At 47.1% G+C, this 18,829-nt stretch overlaps 1 protein-coding gene across 10 annotated transcripts in view; it reads left to right on the plus strand.

The window, feature by feature from the left end:
- The window catches only part of LOC144180230 (mitoguardin-like), a 71,603-nt gene that overhangs the window by 43,025 nt on the left and 9,749 nt on the right, over nt 1–18,829 (plus strand). For 6 of the 10 annotated variants that reach the window (XM_077708631.1, XM_077708654.1, XM_077708627.1 and 3 more), the window contains 3 exons: nt 2,901–2,999; nt 7,157–7,291; nt 11,079–11,132. In XM_077708631.1, the coding sequence (XP_077564757.1) occupies nt 2,901–2,999; nt 7,157–7,291; nt 11,079–11,132 (288 nt within the window). Of the gene's footprint in view, nt 1–2,900; nt 3,000–7,156; nt 7,326–11,078; nt 11,133–18,829 lie in introns of all 10 variants that reach the window. The other 4 variants (XM_077708636.1, XM_077708658.1, XM_077708642.1 and 1 more) reach the window with 3 other exon arrangements.

An 18,829-nucleotide genomic window follows, 5' to 3' on the forward strand; every position in this document is an offset into this window, starting at 1 on the left:
AGCCAGAGGAATGCTTTGCATCCCATGTCCTGAACAGCGGCAGGATTGCTTTAGCAGCAGCATGGTGATAGTGCTGAAGCACAGTGCCTGTTCTACATGGTGCAAATTTACCTGAGAATTTGCTGATGTGTCGCTGCTCATGTGGCAAAACAGTGTATTTTTGTTGTTGCGGCTAATTGCCGCATGGTTCAGCTACAGCGCAATGAAAACACACAAGGACAAGTAAGGGACATACGCAGCGCTGACCTCCAACAGATAGTTTATTGACACGGGAAACATTTATATACATGCAAGATATAGTGACACAACATAATAAAAGCAGACAAAATATAAATATAAGAATATAAAATATAAAGATAAACAAGATATAAAATGCAGTACACTTTATCCGCCCGCCGTTACCGTCCAGTGCCAACACATGCTTTATTTAAATTAAGTAAGCTATTTCCTTTGCGGTTTGTGAGATTGAAGGGATTGAAGTGAGAATGAAGTGATTGAGATATCTTGTTTATCTGCTGTTATCTTTGTCACCATGAAGGCATGCAGAGGATGGTTGATGAATCAAGCTAATTTTTCATTCCTTATGCTGCCCCATACAGCTGGGACCTTTTTTAGTGCTGTCGTGAAGGTCCAAGAAAATGCCATTATTTCTTGTGCATGTGGGGATAATGCAAATCATACAGCTTGTCAAAACATATATTCACACCCCCTAATTGCACATGTGGGTGAAGTCGCCACAAGCGGTGAAAGCTGCCCCCATCTAGTATCAATATGGCTAAGAGCAGCAGGATAGCTTCTTTGTGCTTGTTTTATGTCACATGAAAAGCTTGTGCAACTATTTAGGTGAACCTTTTATTTTTATCTTCAGACTAGTTACTGAAGCATGCTTCAGGAAGTGTCGGTTTCAGTTTTCCTATAAGGTTCAATGTTGGGCTAGTTGGTCGAGCATAGTTAAGGGGATGCACAGCGCAACATAAGATGAGGGATGATAAGGATGCCCAAGCACAAACTTATCAGAAATAGCTCAGGATTCACTTCGTCAAGAACTGTTTGAACAAAATCATTATTTGCTCTGCATTTGCTTCAAGAGAAAAACTCAGTCCTTGCACATGCCCATAATTTGCAGCAGCAACGACAATGCCTTGTTTGACCAAATTCGCAGGTAAATTTGCACCTTGTAGAGCGTGCAGACCTTACTGCAGTTTGTTTTTGTTAGGCTTAGATGCTTGTTGGGAGGGGGCACTGAATCTGAAATGATGGCACTTCTCTTTTGTTGTGGCCGGTTGTTTTGTTGCCTGGGCCGCTTAACACACGCCCAGTGTGGGGCACTAATAAACCTTTGTGTTTGCCCTTGTAGCAATTGCTCAGATAAGACTGACTGCAGTAGGACATCTTTGCTTAAAACAATGCACTCCTCAGTCCGGTCACCGAAGTTTTTGCCTTTCTGCACCATGAACCCTCTTTGACAAGAACGATGCCTCTCAGGCATGTGTAGGTTATGAGGAAAAGGGGTGGTATGCTGACATCCTGGCAACAAAGGATCAAGGGAAGAAGTGAACAGTACGAGTGCTGGCTCACAACTGGTTTGTTTGTTGATTGCACAAGACGTTGGCCTCTGCAAAAAAAAAAAAAAAAAAGGAGAAAGAAGCACATCATGAATCTTCTGAAAATGCTCTTACTGCTGTTTGGGCAAAGTTCATTCCACTCCCATGCCTGACCTGCACTGTAGCTGTACACAGCAGCAGCAAGGGACTGCGTTTCCAGCACCGCAGGGGTGTCATGATGGTGTGTCTCGACCAGCTCAGAGAGATGGACGTGGGAGGGCGTTGGTGGGTTTAACAAGACGCGTTTATTCTACGCACTCGAAAACGCTAACGCAAACCACACAAGAAATAAGCAGCACAAAACTGATCCAAATAAATCCCTTAATTGGTTACAACAAAAGACAATCCAAACCAATACCAAAAATCAATCACACTGTCAAAATCCAAGAGCCCCTACACTAACTAATCATCCTGTCCTAAGCACTGTCTCTACAACTAGTCCCTAGTTGTGTCCTATACGAACGTGTCCCTAATAGACTGGCCTACGCCGGTCGTTAGCGCTGACGTGTCGCACTCAGTGCGTCGCCACGACGCAGTGGTAGCCGTAGCCGTCTCGTGTTGGTGCCAGCGTTGCTGTGCGCGGTCGTTGTGTGGACGGCGTTGGAACTGTGCTTCCCGAAGTGGTTCCTCGGTGGCTACCCTCATGGTAGCCGCTGCCGCCAGAGGTACCCAGGAGGATCCCAAACGTAGCCTTGCGGGGGCCGTCCAAGCGAAGGTCGACGGGTCGTGGACGCTGGCAACAGGTGCCCGACCGTCGCCGCTGGGGCCACAGGTTGGTGGTGTCACTAGGATGCTGCAGCCAATGCGAGGGCGGTCGGCTCCAGCCCAGGCTTGGTAGGCATAGTCGGTGTCCTGGCCACATCCCTCTGGCTCGTTTCTCGAAGTTCACATGCTCCTTCCGTGTTTTGGTTCCTTGCCTCCCCTCCTTCTTCTTGTTTACATACCCTGTTGGCTGCATCGCGGCACACTCTGATCGGCTCTCTCCCTTTTCACTTCCATATTTGGTCACGATGCCGCTTGGCTGCTTCGCGGCGTTGTCGGATTGGCTCCCCATTTCACTACCATATTTGGCCATGATGACGTGGGGCTCTGTCGCAGCGTTCGTGGATTGGTCCGTTTTTGGCGTGCACTTCAAATTTCCGGTCTTTGTTCTCTTTTCGGGGGGTTTTGGTGCATCCCCTCTCAGGGGATTGGCCTTCACACATGACAAGGGGTGTGGCAGTTTTTCTCCGCCTGTTTGTTGGGGGGCCGTGGACAGGCCGCCCGTCACCTGTCCCTCCCCCTTGCTGCTTGCAGGACCCCAAGGACACGCTGCAGGCGTATCGAGAGCTGGTGGCCTACCTGCTGGACTCCAGCCACCACGAGCAGATCGCCAAGGAGCTGCGCTACAAGGGGGTCAGTGGCCGGGGGGGCACTGGCTGCAGTGCAGCTGCGGGAGGGCTCCACAAGTGGGGACTTTTGGTTCCAGTGGCTGCCGATGGAAATGAATATTGAGCCATTTCCAACGAGGTAGCTTAAGTTTGCCATCTCTGAAACACACTCCCATATGTAGCCTGAAGATAAAGAGGAAAGGCTCGTCTAAAAGGGCAGGCAAAATTTTTCTGTGGCGTGAAACACATACGGAGGCTAATCTGCTGCTCTTAGCGTTATTGATACCTAGTATCAAATTTTTACACGGAGGCAACTTGCATCTCATGTGGTGACTAACCCCAAGTGCTTCAGTTGTAGTAGTATTAGTGTGATGAGGGTATGTATTCAGACATGCTGAGGTGGACACATTTATTGTTAAAAAAGAAAAAGCATACACGGCAGTTCCATGAACGCTCACATCAGTTCTAGGGAGCAGGCTTGGGGTGTATGGAAAGCCTGAATGTTGAACCCTCACAGGCCAGTCTGATCTGCACTTGCCCGTGGGTCCCTTTTCCGGTACTGATTTTGGCACGGGAATATCCTTGCATGCGTGCATACACAAGAATTTAAAATACTGGTTCCAGCCGTAGTCATGTAACAGGAGTTCAGGCCAAAAGTGGCAAAAAAGAAGCACCACCATCCACGTGTGCCGTGATTCCGGTGTCTAGGAGTACAAAGCTGGACAAGTTTGTTCTCCCTGTGTCCTATGTAGAAGAATAAAAGGAACATTACCAGTTTGAAAAGAAGATTAGCTGTACGCATCATCTAGAGAGTGTTGATCGGGGCAGCTTGAGCAGCGCAGAAGCGTGAGGGCGGAGTTGGTCCATCGCCAAGGAGACAAAAGGCGCTCCTTGAAAACACCTTCGTGGTGAGTTTTGGCCACTTGTGCCGCACTTGACTGGTGCCTTGCCAGAGAGCCTGTCACCACTTGCAAAGAGGATGACGGGGCGCGTTAGCGGCGGTGATTGCAGGTGCTCAAACACGTGCGATGCATCTGGTACCCAACTAGTTCAAACTAATTGTCATTTCTTATTTTCAACAAAGCATAATTTCATGTATCCCAGTTCCTTCAAACAACTGTGCCTTTGCATTTCTAAACTTTGAAATCTTCGAAAATATATTTGGAAATTTTCTAATACAGTAGAATCTCGATGATACGATTCTGGGTGATACGAATTTCGGGATGATACGAATTTCTGAAAAGTCCCGGCAAAATTGCATTGTTTGCAATGGCAAAAATTTCGGCTGTTACGAACGGACCTGGGCGGCCCGGCGGATGATACGAACGAGCTGGCGAGGCGCCCGACTGCCGAACAAGCAAGTGACGGCTCTCTCTCCCCATTTGTCACTCTTCTTTCTCCAGAAACGGCCGGGCTGTTGTTTTCTGCTCGCGAAAACGCGCCCCGCACGCCCCATGCGCGCCGCGAAACCTCTCGCACGCTGCGCGCGCCGCGGCCGGCGGCGGCAACATGGCGGCGGCTTCGGCCGCGAAGTGGCACGGCCGCTTGAGCGACTGCTTCTAGCCGCTCTTTAAAATGCCGCTCAAGGCAGACACGAAGTTTCTTGTGCAGTAAAGGAGCTGATAACGTTGGCGAAAACGGTACTATAAAACACCATCGACGCCGCTAGTGAAAGCGCCCATAAAATATCTGCCGGAGTGCTAAGCCTAAACATCTCGGGCGGAGCCAGCGGGCTGTCTCGAGCGTTTCGCAAGTCGTCAGAGTCTTTTTCTGAATGAGGTAGGAGATACCGCGGGTGCGAAGTCGTCAATGCGGCCTTGAAAATACAGCGCGCGCAAAGCCAAGGCGTGCGAATCGCGTTCAAAAACGCACCATGCGGTTCACGCTTGACTGTTGCGGCGTGTAGCGAGCTTGGACACCGGGAGTGAGGAGACAAGCTCGAAGCTAGGCGAAGCGTTACGCGCTCCAGAAAGGACTGCTTTGTGACGTGGGAGTTTAAAAAAAGTAGAAAAAATCATGGATTTGTTCACGTGAAAGAAAGAAAAGAAATAAACGAAAACTTTTTTCAGCGCTCAATTTTTTGGTCTATGTTGGTTCATACGAATTTCGGATGATACGAATATTTTTCGCGGTCCCGCGAGATTCGTATCATCGAGATTCTACTGTAACGCTATTCAATTTGGAGCCGAATCGAAGATTGCATTGTTCACTTTGATATCCAAATGCTTCGAATATACGTGCTTTGTTCGAACTTGTTTTGATTCAAGATGATGAACTGTGATCATCCTTTAATGATTCTGTTCTTTGCATGGATGACATTTGTCTCCACTTGCTGCGTTCAGGCCACAATATATTGTGCATGTTTAGATTCAGACTTTTCTTCGCAGCAGCCGAGGCCAGGCTGCAGGGATGCATGTGTGAGACCCTGGCTTGTTTGTGTCGATGGAGACAGCCATGCTGCGCCCCCCTTGTGTTTGGGCAGCAGGAGAATGTTCGGTTCTTATTACATGGTCCCAAGTGCAAGTGTCTTGCTGCTGCTGCTGAGAGTTTACCAAACATCCGGTTTCGTATTCTCCTCTGACAGAGGGGTAATCCTGGGCCCCATTCGCTCCACGCTGGCGCCCTCACATCCTGTCCTAGTTTCGGTGTCCTGGTATCCTCAGCATCCTGTCTTAGTTTTGACGTACGTGTCCAATGCCCCATGGCCCACCATTAGCAGCGACGAGGAAGCATGCTCAGTCAGGCCCGCTTGTACACAGATCGTCCGTCATCCTTAACTACAATTTGTGTCCTCCCACTGCGCAACAATATCAAGCAGGGGTGGAAGTGTTGCACCATTCCGCTTTTCCTACGCCATCCTGCTCCGAAAGACAGTATTGCGCCAAAACTGCTTCAAAGCGGTGCTGCGAAATGTGCGGCAACTGTGAGGTGACGATCAACACCAGTCACATTGCGCCAGGAGCAGTAGGGACTCATTTGTTCGGCTGTCATTCATGACGGGGCACGCTCCGGAGGACTCCCTAAAGAACAGACGCTCTGAGTCACTTCTCACAATTTATCCCGGTCTCCAAGTGGCGGCGTGGTGGTATGGCCAGAGGCCTTCTTTCTTTGGCCGAAGTGTCATTCGTTACGGGCGGCTGGGAAGAATCTGGGCTGTCGCTGCCACTTTGAGCACTCTGCCGAGTCCAGCCAACCACCACAACCCTGGAAAAGCACAATTGCGCACTCCCTCAGAGGACTTACAAGGGAGGCTGGCACAGGCAATGCACGCGTTTGCAAAGTTCTTTAGGAAAGTCGAGCAGACGGGACGAGGGCTTTCTCTGCTGGGCCGCAGCAGAGAAACTCTGGCACACAATCTTGAGTAACATGTGCTATTTGATTCAGTTCTTGAATTCAAAACTCACCAACAAGTGAAGTTGATTAGGCACTCTTGGGGCTTCCCGACACGCACTTGTGTTTCGGCTTCTTCGGTGTTGAGGCTTGGCAAAAAAAAACGTGTGGGGGAACTCTGAGTGACACGAGTGGAGCGGTGCAGTCTCTTGCCTTGCAGTTTTCCTCCCAGTGGTGTCTCGCTATCATCAGTTCTTCGTATTTGTTGTTCAAGGGCTTGAAGAAAAGTGCAGTAGTGGGTGGAGGGTGGGCTTGTCTGTTGGCATCATTTGTGGTGCAGTGTCAGTGAATGGGGTTCTTGTTGAAACGCTTTGTATTGGTTCAAAATGGTCAGGGAACATACTGAAGACGAGTTAGTGCTGAACGACGGGACGCAGGATAGGAACACGGGAGACAGACACTAGGCGTCTGCTGATCTTCACTGGATGTGCGTTATGGGGTACAACAACAGCGCATGCACCAAAGAAAGACAAAAGACTCATTTTCTTTTTCTTTGGCTCCCTGTGATGTGTGCCTAGGGAAGATCAGCTGGGCATTGCCGTCTTTCAGCACCAACCACACGTCTTGAGTGTCACGCAACCAACTACTATCCCAGATTTCCGGCCTGAAGTCAAAGTTTGGGCACTTGGCAATCGCGCGGGAATTGCATGGGTCAGTGGGCGCATGCCCGGCTCAGCTCCGGCTGTGGGTGCTCAGCCTGGCATGTAAGGCCGGGCAATGTCCGGGCATTGTCCGGGCAGAGTGTTTTCTCCTGTGGCTGCCTGTGCAAGTGGGGGCTTGGCACGCTTGCAGGTGGTGTGCCCCACTCTGTACGACGTGGTGATCGACTACGTCCTCCTGGACGCGTTTGATGACCTGAGCAGCCCTCCGCAGTCTGTGGTGGCAGTCATCCAGAACCGCTGGCTCACTTCAGGCTTCAAGGAGACCGTGGGTGATGCTCCCTGTTTCGTGCACCTAGCCAGTAGGCGTGCTTGTCGTCTTCTGCCAGCTGTCACCAAGCGCAACCCGAATGTGATGCGTGGGGCTCCCAACAGCAGTGCGCCTATAGCAAAGCCTTGACCTATGCTGCGCAGGTGACAGCAATTGTTGGTGGTGCAGGGGCTGAGCCTAAGTTGCGCTGCTGCAGTTTTTAAATCGCTGACCTGTTGCTATACTCCTCTTTCGACTAATGAAAGCGTGAGCACATGGGATTTCTTTAAACGATGCTTACAGAACTCCCATCAGTGACTGCACTGCTCCATGGGATTGGTCCTTTGTTGCTTGCGACACTTCCTTCAGAGAGAGTGCCAAAAGAAAGGCACCAAGAGAGCATATTTTGCAGCATTATCTACACCTACAACACAGGTACAGTCTCAACGGAAAAAGATTGACACAAGTGATTCATGACTAGAGCGGAATGATCGTGGCAGGCGGCGCGATTGTCATTTAGCGCTCCTACAGCAACAGCGCAAGGCACATTCCATTTTCTTAAGAAGGGGTGGTCGGCGCTAAGCACTCCCACAAACTGCTTGCAACTTATGTCGTGTGTCGTTCTGATAAAAATTATTCGAACCACACCTGGTTTTAAACTCTTGCTTTCCTGTGACGTAAGCACTGCCACCCACTGCTTTTGACAGTGCGTCGTCCAGAAAATATTTGCCGGTAAGGTAGCTGGCAGCTCTGGAAAAAAAAAAAAAGAAATCATGTGCATAGGCATGTCTGTCGATAAGGAATGCACAAGCGTTTATGCAAGATGTGGGCTTTCGAATGGGCCGACAGCAGGATGGGCTGCTTTCTGCCAGCCACCCCTTCTTGGAAAATGGAACGTGCTTGCCACTCTCGCTATCGGCGCGCTTGGCAACGATTGCGCCACGTGTCGAGATTTTTCGGCTCCAGTCATGAATCACTTGTGCCAATCTTTTTCCGTTGAGACTGTACCTGTAAACAAATTTTTGCACAGATAACTCGCAGACTGCCTGCACCGTATCATGCTCTACATACGGCCCAGACTTCAACAGGGCAAAGACAGTGAACAGAAATACCAGTATATTTACTGCAGAAGCACAAGGTATTTTAATTGCAGTTCATCGCATCACACACACCAAGGAAGAACAATATTTGCAGATTCATGGGGTGTAATGAAGACTTTACAATCAAGAGAGCCAGATGAAAACATTGCCTTAAACCACCCCATGAAACTGCTATTGTTGACCCTAGACGCCCATGTGCCATGAAAACACACACACGACGACCGCTTGAGCAAATTCATTTTGGCAAGTGCTACTCCCATTCACCACCACTAGTTTTGACCGTACTGGATATACCCCAATCTTTGCTTTCAGTACAGTGGTCCCATGCACAATGTTTGCTTAATAAGCAGTTGCACACAATTACATACACTGAAATAACAAACACCAAGGAACCAAAGACACCCTGCCCTTTGGCCAAGCAGCCCGTTCACCAATAAACCACGGAGCAGCAAAAACAACAGCTCATTGCGTGGTTTAATTACATGCTTGTGTGCCAGTTTGCATTCAAGTCCCAACACTGTCTTTTGGCAAACCTGATGCCATTCAAAGCAATTGGCGTTAGCTTTTAATGACATTAGGTTTTGGTTGTTTGGGTCTACACGGTGAAATAAGTCATTTAATAATGGTTGCTGTGACAACACCAAACTCGCAGAATTGCAAGATGATATTGTAACCTAGTTCATGAAGTTCTTTTACCTTTTTAATTCAAAACAAATCAGCTGTTTAAATTAAAGGAAAGTGTGCCACGTTCCGGGAGGCATAGGCATACATCACAAGCAACAAGTAAGCAACAAATCTGTACCTTGGTAGCAGCAACCATGGGGGAGCTCATGAAGATGTTTGCCTTCTTTTCTATATAAAAACAGCAAATTGACGTACTGATAGTTTTTAAACACTAGTTTAATAAATTTTAATAATTGACGGGCCACTGCTGTTGAGGCCACTCATTTGGTTTGAAAGACAATGTGAATGTGTTCCCTGAACTCGTTCAATCACTAAATGGTGTTTGGCTTGTCGAATGTCATTTGGTACTCATGTAGCACCAAATTAATGGCATTAGCAGCTAATGTCATGCCGTTAAATTTGCCACGTCAGAGGGGTAGTATAATTTGGGAAGGCTGTAAGAAACATAGTGGCAGTTCCCCACATTCTTGAAAAATCGGAAAATTTGCCCAAAACCTTGGAATTTTCACAACTGTTGTTGCACCACCTTGGTGCCCATTACTTTTTTTTTTTTCTTTTTGTCACGTGAGCGCAGTGTCTCTCAGTGTCAACCGAGTGCAGCAGATGGAGTGCAGCGTCTGTGACCAGGGTGTCGGAACGAAATGTTTTTCGTACCATAAATAAAAGTTCTGTTTTGGCTCAGCTCCGGAACAAATAAAATAATGCTTTGTATCGGTTCATACCGGTTTGTGTCTGCGCGCAAGAAAAATAACTATCAAAAGTTAAAAAAAAATCATGAAAAAGAAGTGGTGCTCATTGATTTCTTGTAAAAAATGTCCATTAATAGCTCAACTACGCACACAAAAAATCTGCGAACACGTAAGCACTCTTTGTACTAGTAAATCACTTGGTGGCACAGCTGCAAGTGATGCTCTTAGGTTTCCACCCTGGCACCCAGAAACAATATGCCGGCAGTCCTTAACCTGGCACCCAGGTTTGATTGAGGTGGTATCATAGATTTGTGTGAAAAGCAGGACACTCTCCAGTGTTGCAACCATATTGACGTTTCGGTATTCGTACGGATCCCTTGTTCACAATGGATTGATGGCTTAGCAGCAGGCTTCTAAGTAGCGTTGAGCGCATGACGTAATATTCGTGAGTACACGTGGTTTAGAGTGCTAGATGATCTGTTGACTGTGTTGCTTGCTGTCTGATTTATAAGTGATTCGAGATTGAGCCTCGTTGCGAAATTCTTTTCCGTGGCTATGATGGGCGCGTGGTCCCAGTTTATCTTGTGGTCCATCTTCTCGGCGTGCTCTGCAAGTGTATTCGTCACGGTGTGGCCCTTGGTGACGTTGTTTTTGTGCTATTTAAGATGCCTGCAGAAATTTCCGCTTTCGCCAATGTATACCGATTCGCAGTCGGCGCATGGGATTTTGTAGACCACGCCAGGAAACGTTTCCGAGGGAGAGGATCCTTCACATTAAGCAAGTCACCCTTGAGCTTGCTTGCTGGCACATGCACGATCTGCACACCACACTTTCTGAAGACACGAGCAAGGGCTTCACTTACACCTCGAATGTACAGAACCGCAGCGTGCTTCTGTATATTTCTGCTTCTGCTTCTATATATTTTTTCCCGTTTCCAGTTTTTGTTCTGTTCCTACACGCTGTCCGTGACCTTGTATGTATGCAGGGTGGTGTAGCAGTAAGGTAGTGTCTGGAAGATTTTTTTTTTTCTGAGCTCTTTTGTTTGTGTTTGTAAAAATAGTGTATTTTTATAGTGTATCTTGAATAGTGTATTTTGTTTGATGCAAGAATGGCAGCAGCACTGACCTGCTTATTTGAAATGAAAACAATTTGGAAAATTCGGAGGTCATGATGTCAGTTTGCAAGAAGGCCGGTCATTTTGGTCTGGCCAGTCTATTTGTGAGCACCGTAAATGGGTGAGGACGTCCTCTCACAAACCGCTTCATTCAGGATTATGGGGTCATTTTGTTTCCCAGTTTCTGGTTGTCAGTGGGTGTGCCTTCTTCTGTGCAGGCCTTATCTGCAGCCATCTGGTCTCTGTTCAAGGCCAAGAGGAGCCTGCTTCCAGTGAGTGGGATTGTCGTCCTCCGATTGGAGCAGCCCTCATCGGCCCCTAGGGAGGGCTGCTCAGCTTGCAGTGGCTTTAAGGGGGGCTCTTTTCTGGCGCCCATTGAGCCGGTCACCATTCTACTTCTTGGGATCAGAAAGTTCTGCAAAAGCTGGCACATTGCATGGAGAGCTATAGGCGGTTCTTCAGCTAGGTGTAGGACGAATTCATCAAGCAGAATGGGTTCCCTTGTGTGTGCTACTTGGAAAAGAAATATGAACCCAACAACATGTTCCTGATACTGCGGTGGCTTAAAAAACAAAACAAAAGAAAAAAAAAAACACTCGTGAAGGGGTGGGAATTTGTCGGGATTTCGCTCCTGCATTCCTGACTGCATAATACAAAAATTGCGTAGTGCATTTTCATAAGCGGTGTCAGGCCACCTTTGATGTTCATGAAAAAGGACCTTGTTTTATAGGGGCCCAAAATAAAGTTCCAAAGGTTGCGATTTCATGTGCGCAATCGCTAGAGTACGTGTGCACGACGACATATACCAATGTATTACACCTCTGTGTAATGCAGGGGTCACACATACATGCAAAAAGATCATTCTTTCTTTCTTTCTTCACCTGTGAATCCTTCTTGCCATTCAAACTAGCACTGACGAAGCTGTATGGCTGTTATGCAGCCAGCACCAAAGACTGTGGTGCTGCTATTGGCGGCTTCCATCAAATGTTGCTGCCAATCACCGAGTGCGGCTTTGGGAGAAGCCGCTGGTGGTTCGAGCCGTTTGGGCAGCTCGCACAGACGGTCGCCATCTGCGTCGTTGTCTGTTCGAGCGACTGTCCGGCGAGGCGTATCTTTGTTGCACAAGCTTAGCTGAATTTGTAGATTCAGCGCTTCGTGCACAAGAAATGGGTAACGCCGAAAAACATGAAGCATTTTCTGCAGGCGAAGTGCTCCGCGTGTGATGTCTGCAGGTGTCTGCTTGCACGGTAGGTGACGTGCGCGCCTGAATCAACGATGTCGCAACAGCTAAAACTTGTCGCCACACTCCAGAACACAATTGCAAAAACAAACTTCGACATGTGGGGAAGGGGGTGATAGTGTGGTCAAAAATTGCACTAGGGATTGTTGTCCATGCAGCTTGTTATTATAAGCGTCGACCAAATAACTGCAGTGAGTCTAAACCTTTTCTTTGCGAACAATTTACTGGCCCCAGAGGGCCCTGCTTGCCGATGCAAGAAACGCCTGCGGGCCACTAGTTGTTTTGTGGAAATCTTCAAAAATTGTCATGAGCAAGCGCATTGTGCTTGGGGCCCCCCTATCTGGCCCCCAAACACTTGGTTCCTGTATTCTAAAACGAATGTGCGGACGCAAGAAGCAATGCGTAAACAGTAGTCAGCAGAGCACGCGTGTCAGCTGCCTAAAAATAAGGAAAAGGCCTGGCATATGGCCGAGTGGAGCCAGTGACTAGATGTATCTTGAACATAAGGGTTCTCTGGGTGGTCTTGCTCCCAGCTGGTGAGCTGGTAGCATTTGTAGTGCTTTGAGGTGCGAGAAAAAGGCCTTATAGCTGGCACTTTTTAGGGAACCATAACTCTGCTAACTCTCATACAGTGTTTGTGAGAGTACGCTCCTTAGATAGTACTCCAGTGATTGCACTTGTAAAATTGCAGCATTCGGAACTCTACTTGGGGCCCCTTTAATAAAAATGGAATAAGTTACATTTTAAAACGATTTTTTTCTAAAAGATAGACTTAATTGGCATGGTGGAAGCATGACAGTGTCAACTACTAATCAAGGTGTAATAGCTGCAGATGCTTTAATGGTTGCGTTTCATTATGGGCTAGGCAGTGAATCTTAATGTATGCTACCTTAATACTTCAGAATTTAGTGAGAACGAATGTTTTGTGAGCTCATCAGAATATAGCTTGCCGAGCCTTAAAGAAAACAATATTCAGAACCTTATTGTGAATGAAAACAGAGCTGCCTAATTTGGTTACTCTCATCTTGAGAAAGGGAAGAAATGCAAACCTAGGTTTTGGGAGAACGTGGAGCACCCTGTTTGGTTGTTTTGGCCTTTTTTGCGCCTTTTCAAAGACGATTCAGAAACCTAATTCTGAATTTTTGTACGCTCTATTTGTGCAAGTTCATTGGGTCTTGATGCATAGCATGCTCCCAGTGGCATTGAGAGTATTGTCGCGTAGTGAGCAACTCTGTGCTCTTGAACTGAAGTTTATTGGAGCAGACTTCTGCTCTGCAATGGACTCACTGTCTAAGCATCAAACCGTGAAGGTAGTGGTCGAACAAAGTGACGTCCACTTTCAAGAGTTGGCAAATCGAAGGCCGCCGTGTTTGGTCTGTGGGCCATTATCTTGGAGCAAAGTCCATTCTAGAAGCGCCCACTCGGGTCGAAACATTGTTTATCAAACCGAAACAGTCTTCGACATGTTTCATTCATTCCCCACGTAACGCCAGGAGGGAGAAGCCCTGCAGCATAACGCTCGTGTGTCCTGGCACTGTCAACAAAACATAAACAGTCTGTTACAGGCCAACTGCACTCAAATTTTACCTCGGCCAAATTTGCTTTGAACGTACAGTACGTACCACCTAACCGACTCGGACATGACTGGTAGCCCATGAAAAGCATTGTTAATTAGTTAGAAACGTTTAAAACAGCTCCGTCGCAGGTGACACCGCACTTGCCGGCGGATCGTGCAAACAGCCACGAAGTGGAAGTGACATTGCGGCTGGCCCTGTGCTTTTTTCTACGGCCAGCCAGGACAACCGGTCGAGCTCGGCCGGGCTGGAGGCTGGACGTGCTCTCCTAGGGCTGCGGGCCACGGCGAAGGCGAGGTGTTGCGCGCAGGTTTCCTTTGGCTGGCCGCCTGCGTGCGGCCTCTCGCTTGCCGACTGGGCCAGCTGGGATGTCGCTTCAGCTTTTCCATAATGGCCGCGCTCTTATCAATTTCGGTTTCAAAATCGAGTTTCGATGCTCGTTTGCACTACGGATGCGCATATCTCAGCTGTCATATTTTGTATCTTGCAGTCTTTTTAGGCAGTCTATACTGAAATGATGTTTTCAAGAGGTTGAAATTTTGAGTGCAGTTGGCCTTTAACAGTGTTGGGTTCGAGGCAACATTTATCAAGCAAAAATTTTCAGCGCTTTATCTGCTGTGTGGGAGTATAAGATGGGCTGTGCTCTGGTGGACGCCAAATCACAACTGAGCATGGCAGGGAGGCTGGTGGACTGCTGTCATTGGGGCTGATTCTGTGAAGGGTTCACAAGCCGTGTGTGTCTTTCTTTTTCTTTTTCTTCCCTTTCTTCCTTTCCCTTTCAGTTTTCCGTAAGTGGAAAGCTTGCCTTATTTGCATGGTCAGCACATAAGTGTTGTCCCTATGCAGCGGTGACCTCTCAAAGAGGATTTCTAAGTAAGAGTGCAGGACCATTTAAAACGTTCGACATTGAAACAAAATGCGATATCCACTTCGGTAGCATATTTTATATCTTTGAGTATTTTCCGAGTACAGTCGAGCCCACTTATAGTTATACCGTTTGTAGCAATATATCGGATGTAACGATGAACAACTATGGCACTGTCCACTTTTGCATGCGTTCAATGGTAAAATAAACTGCTTATTACAATGCTGCAGGGCCTTAATATTGGATAGAACGATTGAATCCGGTTTCAGCGTGCACCGAAAGTGCGAGGTGGTGCTGGCTTGCCTGCGCCAACGGCATGCTACGTTAACGTTCTGCATGGCTGCATGCTGCGCCTTGCATCCCTTCCGCCCCTCAAAAGACGAGTTGATTGTTGTCGATGTTGTGTGCACACCGCTTTGGGTTGGACTGAGTGCCTTCTGAACTGTCTTCGTTATTCCGCGGAAGGGGCGTCATGGCCGATGGAAACGTCGGAGTACCTTACTAAAGAGGCGATTGTTGTGTGGATACGTGCTGCGGACAGCAGTGACAGTGATGACTGACGACAGTGTTGAGCAGCCCACTCCAGTAGTGCCTTCGCAGAAGGCCAAATGCATGATACACAGGGTTCGCACAGGTCCTTGAAAACCTTGAAAACCCTTGAATTTAGAAGTGTCAATTTCAAGGCCTGGAAAGTCCTGGAATTTTTAAATGGTCCTTGAAAACCCCTGCTTTTTCCGGAGAGAATCAATGGCCCTGTCTTTTACCAAGAATTTAAAGTGTTTGTCGTGGATTTTAGGTGTTAACAAATGTAAAAAAACATTGTAACAATCAAGTTTCAGTGTATTGCGTGAAATTACAAGTTTGGTAGATTTTCATTATTACGAAGCAACATTAGGAGCAGGCACTTGTCAATCCAATCTAATCACGATACAATCCAGTGAAAGCCAGCTTCTGTTCTCTATCTTGCATCTTCCATCTAGTCTATGGACGGTTGCTCATTGCATGTTTGCTGTTCCTCATACGCTCCATCGACGTTTGCTTTTACGTGAAAATGGTGGACGTGTACATAGTTCATCCTGCCTTGAAGCAACATTTGCTCAATTTAATTTCAGCTGATACTCTTGCTGACAAAGCAGGAGATGCACGCAGCATTAACTAAGTTTTGAAAGCAATCAGTCTCAGCAAAACACCAAGAAAAAAGAAAAACCTCTAAATACCAGCCATGAAATAAAAAAATGAAGCTGGGGGAGCATTTACAAACCCGTTAGCACCTATCTAAATGTGCACTAATGTGCTTAGATATTGTGCAATAAAAAACTTTTGCATTGTGTTGGAAAAGTTATAAATAATCCCAGAAAAAACATTAGACGGGGACCTTTAAAATGTGTTTTGTGGTCCTTGAAAGTCCTTGAAAACCCTTGAATTTTTGCTTTTGAAGCCTGTACGAACCCTGGATACAGTCCCTCAGGGGTTTTGTTTTCGCCAAGGACCTTTAGCGCAGCTATGTGGAGTACCTAGGTGCTGTCAAAGAAGATGTGCGCCAGCTTCGCATGAAGCAAGCAAAGCTGACCAACTGTGGCTTCTTTTTATTTATTTTATTTTATTCGTACATACTGCATCTCTTTAAGTTCTATAGCAGGAGTGGTTGTAATACAGAGCAGCGATTAGAAGTCAACACTTCTAATAAGTCAGGATAAGTTGTAGTACGACCTTGCTATCATGCAAATGCGAGCAAGGTCTTTTTTTTTTCGCAGCCTGCTTTTAACGGTTATCGGTTATATAACAATGGAATTCCCTTGGCACTAGAATGTTGTTATAAGTGGACTAGACTACTTCGAAGTTAGAAACATGAAACCTTGAAGTTAAAGCCTTGTGTTGACAAACATAGATATGACTGCTCCATTAAGAACATGACCAAAAGGCTGTGAACTAGACTTCAAACTCTTACCCGCCGCGGTGGCTCAGTGGCTAAGGCGTTGCGCTACTGAGCGCGAGGTCGCGGGTTCGATTCCCGGCCGCGGCGGCCACTTTTCTGATGGAGGCGAAAAGCAAAAACGCCCGTGTGTACGAGATTTCGGCGCACGATAAAGATCCCCAGGTGGTCAAAATTAATCCGGAGCCCTCCACTACGGCACGCCTCATCGCCTGCGTTGCGTCGGCGCGTTAAACCCCCACAATCAATCAATCAATCGACTTCAAACTCTTACAATCACCAGAAAAACGTGCCGGTTGCCTTCCGTAATGCGCCTGCACTGACCGCTGCAAATCCAGTCCTGCTCGCATGTATATAAAATATGATGGGATGGGGTTGTGCCCTGCAGCCTTTTAGTATTTGTCAAGCTGCGAAGCATATCGAGCTTCTATAAAAGATCGATAAGCTTGTCAGATTTTGTACTTCTGTGATGCTGCGATATGTAACTGCTGACGCTGCAGTGAAGGTTGCCAACGTTGACTATGCAGTGGCCTTGGTACTGTCTTTCAGCATTACACACCCTTAGCGGAACCCATATTCAAATTTAAGAAGAAAATCCTCTCGACTGAACCTGTGATGGAATTTTTAGGCCTGCAACGTTATGGAATATTCGGAACGAAATATTAAGAATGAAATTGTTAGGAATGAAATACAGGCTTGAATGAGTGCCCTTGCGTGTCCCAATCTCAGGTTTCGTGCAGCGTTCGTGCGTGTCTGGACATTTGTAGCCAAGATGTCTACAATATTAAGCTTGTGCAGACCGAAACCTATGCACAAATTGGAAGTTGTACCACCACATCAGTAGGTGCGATTTGAGGGGGTGCTGGCAGGGTTTGTAAAGCCTGGCCTAATTTTTTTTGTGCCTTGCATGTGTGTCTCGTATGGGGTGGTGTCAAAACAGCATGCGGCAAAAGAGCACAGGGACAAAACAGCCCGTTTTGATGGAATGCTTTAAGGGGCAATTATTTGCATTTTTAATGCTCGTACCATCAAGGATTTGCAGTGACTCTGGCTAGTCAGTGAGCGAACCAGGTGAAATCAAGATAGACTGCTCCCTTTCAGATGCGGAACGATGCCAGCGACTGATTGATTGATTAATTATGAAGTTTAACGTACCGACGCTAATCAGGCGATGAGGCGCGCAGTAGTGGAGGCCTCCGGATTAATTTTGACTACTTGGGGATCCTCAACGTGCGCCGAAATTTCGAGCACGCGGCCGTTTTCGCTTTGCGCCTCCATCAGAAAAGCGGCCGCCGTGGCCGGGAATCGAACCCGCGTCCTTGGGTTTAGCAGCAGGACGCCTTAGCCACTGAGCCACCGCGGCGGATCAACGATGCCAGTGAAGACAGCCATCCTGCATAGGATCATTCTGTCTTGATCTTTACCCCTAGAGTCACTGTTAATCATTTATAGTAACCCTGCATAGTCCATGAGCAAAAGTGGTTTGGCCAGTGGGTAAAAATCAAGACAGAATGCTCTCATACAAGTCAGATGCCATGATCCAACTCTATTTAGACCGTTACCCTTGCAGCACGCTATTCTGTCGCATGCTGTTTTTACACTACTGTTTTGCCGGACGCCGTGCTATATTGTTGGTGCCATTTTGTCGCATCCTGTCTTGTCATAATACCATCCCATACACCTCGTTTCCTTCCTACAAATTAAATAAATATTTATGATTGTGACACTTGTGACTTATTGTTGTTGCTTCTTAATTAAGTGTGATGAAAATAGGATAGTAGCAAGAAGAGGATGCTGATAAAAGCAAACCTTGACTCAATTTTTGCAGTTCTCTTGTTCAGAGATACAAGTTGCAAGAAATTTAAAATCTCTAATTTTCCTCTTGGCAGTCACAAAGTGCTGTATTTACTCACGTAATGAACCCACTTTTTTTCCAGAAAATTCGGCATGAATTTGGGGGGAGGGTTCATTATGCGGGAAAAAATTGCAACAGATTTTTTAAAAGTTGAAATTCCACACAATAAAGTTGCTAAGAGAAGCGCGGCAAAGCCTTACTATTTCCGTAAAAACACCAGGGTGATTATGTAATGGAATTTTTTTTATTCTGAATATGCCAGTGGCCCCCTGCTCGCCATCTTCCTCACTGAAGTCGCTTGCGGCTTCACATCCGTAGTCGGCCCACAGCGCACAGTCTTCCGTGCCGTCAAGGCACTCCAAAACTTCTTTTCTCACACCCGAAACTTCCCTTTTTTGGGCCCAAGAAACACACGACGATCTTTGTTCACTGATCAAAAACCTTTTTTTCGACCGTAGCGTACACGCAGTGGGTCAACACTGAAATGCCGCCCAGCCGCGCG

Source organism: Haemaphysalis longicornis, unplaced genomic scaffold, assembly GCF_048455015.1.
Source record: "Haemaphysalis longicornis isolate Haplotype H1 unplaced genomic scaffold, Haemaphysalis longicornis Haplotype H1 scaffold_1, whole genome shotgun sequence".
NCBI lineage: Eukaryota > Metazoa > Arthropoda > Arachnida > Ixodida > Ixodidae > Haemaphysalis > Haemaphysalis longicornis.